This window comes from Tenrec ecaudatus, chromosome 10 (genome assembly GCF_050624435.1).
Source record: "Tenrec ecaudatus isolate mTenEca1 chromosome 10, mTenEca1.hap1, whole genome shotgun sequence".
In the NCBI taxonomy this organism is placed as follows: Eukaryota; Metazoa; Chordata; class Mammalia; order Afrosoricida; family Tenrecidae; genus Tenrec; species Tenrec ecaudatus.
The window spans coordinates 89,139,304-89,147,354 of NC_134539.1; the positions used below are offsets into that span (position 1 = coordinate 89,139,304).

The window sequence follows — 8,051 nt, forward strand, 5'->3', positions numbered from 1 at the left end:
AGATAAATAATCCTGAGGAGAAAACAATGGAACCCAGGTTCTGGGAGGGCAGGGGAGCCGGGGAGGTAGGGGAACGGAAGTGGGGAGCCAACAAACCCAGGGACAAGGGAACAACAAGAGATCTAAAATAGATGGTGAGGAGGGTGTAGAATGCCTGGTGGGGTTTGATCAAGTGAAATGTAGCCAAGAGGAATTACTGATTGCTGAATGAAGGTTGAACATGATAGTGGGACAGGAGGAAAGTAAAAGGAAATAAAGGAAAGACCTAGGAGACAAAAGACATTTATATAGGTATAAATATATAATGCACATATGTACACATGTAAATATATTAGTATATAACACACATGTATATGTAATATGTACATAGTATGTGTAAATATATTAGTATATAATGATAGGGATATAGGCCTATGTACATATATTTATGTTAAGTATTAAGGAATCAGACAGATATTGGGTCTCTAGTCATATACTCCCTCAAAGCAAGAACACTTTGTTCTAGTAACCTGGCATTCTGTGATGCTCACCTTCCTGATACAATCACTGAAGTCAAAATGGGTGCATAAGCATATGTGGTGAAAAAAGCTGATGGTGCCCTGCTATTGGAAGACACAGTATATGGGGTCTTAAAGGCTTGAAGTTAAACAAATGGCCATCTAGTAGGGAAGCAACAAAGCCCACATGGAAGAAGCACACCAACCTGTGTGATCATGAGGTGCGGATGGGATCAGGTATCAGGCATCAGAAGGCCCCAAAGAAACAATCATATTGATGTGAATGAGGGGGTTCAAAGTGGAGACAGAAAATCCATCTGTAGACAATTGGGCATCCCTCACAGAAGGGTCACAAGGAAAGGACAGGCTAGCCAGGTTGCAGTATAGCACTGACAAAACACACAACATTCTTCTAGCTTTTTAATGCTTCCTCCCCATCCACCCCCACTACCATGACCCCTGTTCTACCCTACAAATCTGACTAGACTGGAGCATGAACATGGGTACAGATAAGAGCTCTTGGCACATGGAATCCAGGACAGATAAACCCCTGAGGAACAATAATTAGAGTAGCGATACCATGAGGGTCGGGAGATGGTGGGGGGAGAAGGTAGAGAAAGGGGGAACTGATCACAATGTTCCATGTAACAACAGAAATGTGGGTGAAGGGAGACAGCAGATTGTGAAAGATATGAAAATAATGATAATAATTTATAATTTATCAAGGGGTCACGAAGGTGAAAGGGGGAGGAAAGGAGGGGAAAAAGAGGAGCTGATACCAAGGGCTCAAGTAGAAAGAAAATGTTTTTGAAAAGGATGATGGCAACACATGTACAAATGTACTTGATGCAATTGCTGTATTTGCTGTATAGATTGATATAAGAGCTGTAAGAGCCCCCAATAAAATGATTTATTAAAAAATAAGTATTATCCACCAAGAATTCTATGCCCAGCAAAAACTTCATGAATATTTCAGATAAAACAGAGTTTTCTATCAATAAAACTCACTAAGCCAAAAAGCAAGCAAGATCAACAGCAAACAAACACTCTGAGGGGTGTTTTCCAAAGACAGAAATGTGTGCCAAGTGAAGTTGAGGGATGTTAGGAAGGAGTAAAAACAAAAAAAAGAAATCTTAATTTGGCTAAAATGGCTGGAACCAAACAAAAATATTCAGCATCTGCATAAAACAAACGTTTGCAAGTGTTAGTAGTGACAACTCGACTCAAAATAGTTTCAAATAACAAAAAGGTTTACTAGTGGTATCTGCTGTCTCAGACTATACAGCGTAAGAAACAAAAGGTAGGAAGAACATCATGTGCTATCCCTAGAACGGATGTTTTATTAGAATTTCACATAAAAGCTATAAACACATCCAAGTGTTTATAAAGTAACCTGGCACCCTTCTTTCTTTCTTCCCAGAGTCCCTTTCTGTCCACTAAGCAGAAAGGCTATGATTTTGAGTAACACATGATGTCCACACTGAAAATTCACGATGCAGTTTTAGTCACATTTTGGAAAGTAATTATGTGACAGACTCTATTAAGTGCTGTCAGATGGTTGGGCACTTAACTAGTTGCCACATATGTTGTTTTGTTTACAAATATGAAGACAGAAAAAGCAAGGAAATGGTTACTGCGAGATTCAGAATGGTTTTCTCTGGGTTATGGTGGCGATGTGGTTGAGAAGAAGTACTAGTGCTCTACAGGCACTAGTAATGTTCCTTCCTGCCCCAGGTAGGGGGTGTACCTGTGTCTACTTAAGTCAAGACAGGTAGTTCCCTCTCTGAATGTTATTTGTTCCAGTTGTGTCTTTTAATTTGTAGGTAAGTGCAGAGTTACTTTGGAGCAAGAAAAGTCTTGAAGACTTTTCAACAATTTAAAAGCTTCATATGCAGCAAGTGAAGATGATTAGGATGATTTGTTGGTAGTAACAGCTGATTCAATCATTTGAAAATGAGGGCAAATTTGCATAACATTCAAGGGCAAGTATGAGAGTTTCCTGAAGGACATTTGCAATCTGGGGATTTACTGTATTCCCTAAAGTATACATATAGGAGGGGCTTCAGAAAGTTTGTGGGAAAATCCGGCTACCTTTTAATTGTATCTTCCATGAACTTTTTGAAGCCCTCTCTGCTCAGGACAAGGGTGAGAGGTTCTGTTCCCATCAAGAGTTACAGTCTCGGAAATCCACAAGGGCAGGTCTGCCTTGTTCTACATTGTCACAATGAGTTGAAATCCACTCATGACAGTGAGCTTTTTTGTTTTTAGCATTATCTACACTTCTATAATTATATAAAGTTTGCTCAATTGAAACAAAAATGAAATATAACCAAAATTCAAAGTTTTTCTGCCGACTAAAAGTCCTTACACAGTCTAACTCATTAAAGGTGCTCTAGTGGAACTATGGGTAGGCATTTAGCCTGCTAGTTGATGGTTCAAACCCATCAGAGGTTCTGCAGGAGAAAGTTGAGGTTGCCTGCTACTGTCAAGATTGACAGTCTGGGAAGTCCTAGATGGGGTCACTAGGTGTCAGAATCCACCTGATGGCAGTGGGTTTGCTTTGGGTTAGCTCTTTAATCTTAGTGCTTACCATTCTCACCTGTCACTCCTCTTTAGCTTCAGTGTGCAGAGTATTATTTCTAGAACAGCCCTGTGTTTATATTCGCTGTTCTTGTTGGCTAAAGTGAGCTCCCCATTCTTTCCCTGCTCCCTCCCTGCCCCCACTCCCCAAGAGTTCCACTTGGCTCTTCCACTTAATTTAGGTCTTTCTTCAAATAGGTTGTCCCTGATTTACAGCAGGGTTCCTCTCCAATGGCTCCACTGTTTTGATGTAAACTGGATCTCTCTCTCTTTTTTTTTTAGGTTTTGTTATTGTCATTTTTAGTTTTCATTATGATTACTTTTAGTATCAGTGTCTTTATAAATCTGCTCCTTGTTTTTCCTACTAGTATTATGACATCAGCAATGATATACTATATTGTATGAAGCACGTGTCACTACTGTGAAGACTGAAAGTAAGTGCAGATTGATCTAAGTCATCCTAATTCCCCGATCAACTCATTCCCCATTTCTTCTACTCAGTATCACTCTGTGTAAAAAAATTACCTAATATTTTCACTAATTTCAACAAATAAGTGTAACTATTAGGAAGCTGACAAATTCACAATAGAGAATACAGGATTTCCCAAACTAATACTCACTTGAAAGCTCAAATTTCAACCCTGAGAACAAACACTAATATTCTTCTTCTTTGACATGACAGATCACTTCATTTTTGAGGAAATATTTGTTAAATACTCACATTTATATAGCCATCGTTTGTTTTCTGGATATTCTTTCACAGAAGAAATGGAGTCCACGATAAAATTAAGGTTATTCACAAGTCGAAGATAACCATCATCATATTTGAGAATGCAACAGAAGTACTTTATGTGAATTCCCCATGTACTTACATTGAATATTAAAAATATATGTACTAAAGGAAAAATGAACCCATTTTTACTGCTTTATCAAGGATGTCTTTCAATGAAACTAACGATTTCTTAGTGTGAATACGTTGCAGAAGGATACATTTACCGTTTGGTGATACTGTTTTGATTGGGCAAAACAGGCGGTGAAAAAGGCCAACCACCATCTTGCTGTGTGCTGCGGAGTGAATTCTGGCCCATAGCGACCCCATGTGACGGGGGGGGGGGGGCAGGGGTTCTCAGGGCTACATTCTTTCTGGCAGCAATGACCAGGTCTCTCGCCAACAGAGCTGCTGGGTGTGTTCCAACAGCCACACTTTTGGTTACGGCTGAGCATTTAACTGTTGTGCCCCAGGCACTCACTGGTCCCACGTTCATATTTGTAGTAAGTTTGATCTCACAGACCCCCTGAAAGGGTTTGAGGGCTCCAAAGGATCCTACAGACTACATGCTGAGAACGGCCCCTGCCCCACCCCAGTTGATATTTGGCCATTTCTACTCTTCTAGTTTAACATTAAAAAGTGACAAACAGTGACTTGTAGTGCAGAGTACAACTGATCCCCCCAAGGTTACTGAGACTGTCGATCTTCACGGGGGCCGACAGTCTCATCTTTCTCCTGAGGAGTGGCTGCTACGTTGCTGGCATTGTGGTTACTGGCCCGATGCCTAGTTTAATATGTTTTTTTAATTAAACACACACACACACACACAATGAACCAAAGGAGGAGCTAAATAAACAACTTACCTGGGGTTTGCTCATTTTTCTGCTACTCTCGGAAAGGGCTACAAATTATGAAACCAGAGCAGGGGAAGTTGGAAGGCACACGTCATAAAAGATCTTATTTTGCAGTTCCAGGAATCACCTGTGAGAAATTTCCATATATTTTAGTACAAGATTTCTTCTGGGAAAAATGTTCCTTTGATCCATCCAAGGAAACAGGAAGGAGCACCAGGAAGGAGGACCCAGCTGGCTAGTGGTGACTCTGATCTACTGATGAACAGGAGACGTTTTCATTGAATAAGGAAACATTTCTTTCCTATTGGTTGTTTTGAAAAGTATATGATTGTTTACTGAATAATACAAAATAATAAGCCAAACCTTAAGCACCAAAAATAGCACCTTAGTTAGGCAAAGTGTCGAATATCTACAAGAGTGGAATCTTAAGCCAGCATTGAAAGTGCTGTTGAAGAGAAATATTTATTGATATGAATGTTTAATTTACATCATAACAATTTTTCCTATTAACCTTATAGACCCCACTACGTTTTGTAAGCTTTCAAAGTGAAATTTTCTTTTCCTTCTCAAAATCACTTTCCCCAAAATCCTGTTTTGATTTAAATAGAGAGGACCTGAAGATTTTGGCTCTCCCCTAGGCTAGGAAGCCTAGGCAGTGTATTGGTTTCTAGTGTATTATATTTAGGATGAGGCAGAATTAGATAATCTTGAATAAGCCTCCAAGTACCACTTTCATTGGATAAACATTCACTTAGAGACACAAATCCCACACAGTGTCCTCAGACTCACTGTTCCCGGGACCCTCCCCATAGGCTTCATGTGAAATTTCCCCCAACAGTTTTATTAGCATATAATTCACATCTCCTACAATCGTTCAATCACATCAAGAACTGTGAAATTATCACAATCAGTTTCAGGCCATTTCTTCAATCTTGTCCCCATCATTATTAGCTCCCATGAAATCCCCACAACCTTCCCTGCCACACCCGAAGGAGCCATTAATCCAGTTACCGTCTCTATAGATTTACCTATTCTGGATTTCATAAATAGAAAAACATTAAAAAACAAACAACAATTAATAGCTAATAAGAATAACAAAGTAAGACAGATGAAAACTTTAATAGAAAAGAAAGCAGAAAATAGACTTGCTAACATGCAGGATGTATTGGAAAGTGGATTGTTGTAGATGCAGTTAGGTTAAGATTTAGCAGCCTATCATTTCATCTCCATTATGATCTGTTTAAATTTGTTCTAGTTCTTAATATTTTTTAAATGTAAATTTTAATTAGACCTTGAGGAACTCTGATATGGCCATTTGGTCTTTTGACATCGGCAGAAACTCAATTGCAGCTAAAATATAAGTGAGCACCATAATCCCAAATCAGATATATACACAGATATGGAAAAGGCAACCAGAAGCCATCATTCTGAGGCGCTTCTCATATGCCGCAGAAGCCACGTCCTTAGTTACGCACGTCCTCAGTAAGCTCTGAGATCATCATCCAAACAGAGGCGTATATGACTGTCATAATATGAAGCATTAAATGAATCGCAGTTTCCTGCTTTTAAACCTCTGTTCTTTCCCCCCTGCTCTAAACGACTAATCTCAATTCTGGTTCCAGTTTCTCCAGAAACCTTAAAACTGAGGTTTCAACTTTAGGTTTCAATTTCCATGTTCTCTGAGGAGTCAGACAGGTTAGAAGATGCATAAAGGATGTGCTTACCCCTCTGGCCCAGGGATTATGAGGATTGTCCAAGAATATTTGTTAACAGGATGGTAACATGTTAAGATAACGCCCAATTGTGTTCTGATAAGCATCAGGAACAAATATTGTGCTAAATACAACCTAAGGCTGGATTTTAGTATGGGGACGAGCATGACGCAAATGACAATCTAAATCTTAACTCACTTATGTACTGTTGTGGACCTCAAGTCTGCCCATGGCGACCCAGCCGACAAAGCAGAACCGCTGCGAAGGATCAGTGTGCCCTAGAGGGGCCCTTGATAGCACGGCGGCAGGGGGAGCGCTGGGCTACTAATCGGAAGGTCCGTGATGCGCTTCAAGCCCACCAGCCATTGTGGCAGAGAAAAATAAGTCTGTCTGCTCCCATAAAACATGCCTAGTCTCAAAAACCCGATGGAGAAGTCTGATCTACGGTCCCCGCAGGGTCACCCTAAGTTGGCCTCGTTTGGGGGCACTGACTCTTTGGGAACGACGCTGGCGGTGAAGTGGTTAAACACCCAGCGCGGGGACGCGTCGGGAGCGAAGGGGTTAAGTCGCCAACCTGTCGCCTGTCAAGCCCTGCGCACTTCACCGTCAGCGGGGCCGCGCAGCCAGGGACCGGAATACGAACCATCATCTCCCCGAATTTTTTAATTCATGGCAATGAAGATGTTACATGCAGAGCGGAAGGGTGGGTGCGCGATCCCAGGATGGGAAAAATGAAGAGCAGCATGCGTTGTGATGATGGAAACAGCTCGCCTTTATTTCATCCCGGTCATACGTCTTCAGCGCTACACTAGTCCAGACAGAAAGCCAAGCCGCGGGGCAAACGACGGGGACCCGTCGGCTAATCCTAAACCCCCTTTCCGAGATGCGTCTCGGAGCGCCCCGCGAGGAGGTGCGCACTTCCCGGCCCGGGAGGCGAACCCGCGTCCCCCGCGTCCGGGCCCGTCCCGAGCGGACACGCGGCCCTACGTGGCGGGTCCGGTCCCCGCAGCCGCTCCGCGGAGCCCGCTTCGCTCTCCCCGCGCCGGCAGCTTCCCTCGGGCCGCCTCGCCTACGAGCCGCCAAACCGCTGCTGGGAAGGCACCCGGGCGCCGGACAGCTGGACCCTCGGAACCCTTTCCCTGCCCCCCACCCCCACCCCGCTCCCCCGGGGGCGTCTCCGAGGGTCCCGCCGGCGCCCAGACGGAAGGCGGGGACAGCCGGGGTCTCTGACTCCGCCCCCCCGCGGAGACCCCCCGCGCCCCGCGCCCCACATCCGGAGCGTGACCTTTGACACACCTGCAGGAGCCGGGCTGGGCTCTGCCTGGGCTGCCGGCGGGCTCGGCGTCCGGGCCCCTCCCTCGAGTGACGTCACAGCCACCAGAAGCTTCCAGGGCCCGCCCCCTCCTGCTGCTCCGGAGAGGACCGGCGAGGGACGCGGCGCCCGGCCGCACAGGCGCACACTGCTTGGCCACCCACTGCGGAACTACGTGTGCTGGCCGGCTTGGCGGCCACCCAATTTGCATGACGTCTAGTGGGGGTGGCGGGAGGAGGGGGGCTTTTAGTGGCAGGAGAGGAGCTTTTTTACCCCCCTGGAAATGTGCAGTTTGGAGGCGTCCTGCGGGGGTCCACTGAAAGCCTG

The 8,051-nt window shown here is 44.1% G+C and overlaps 1 protein-coding gene across 1 annotated transcript in view; it reads right to left on the bottom strand.

Annotated features, from left to right (window-relative positions):
* ZNF25 (zinc finger protein 25) overlaps window positions 1-7,806 on the bottom strand; it is a 33,618-nt gene extending 25,812 nt beyond the window's left edge. The window contains exons 1-2 of the mRNA XM_075560984.1: window positions 7,709-7,806; window positions 4,710-4,827 (exon numbers count right to left, since the gene is read on the bottom strand). Of these exons, the coding sequence (XP_075417099.1) occupies window positions 4,710-4,724 (15 nt within the window). The 5' untranslated portion in view covers window positions 4,725-4,827; window positions 7,709-7,806. The remainder of the gene's footprint in view (window positions 1-4,709; window positions 4,828-7,708) is intronic.
* Window positions 7,807-8,051: the final 245 nt, after the last annotated feature.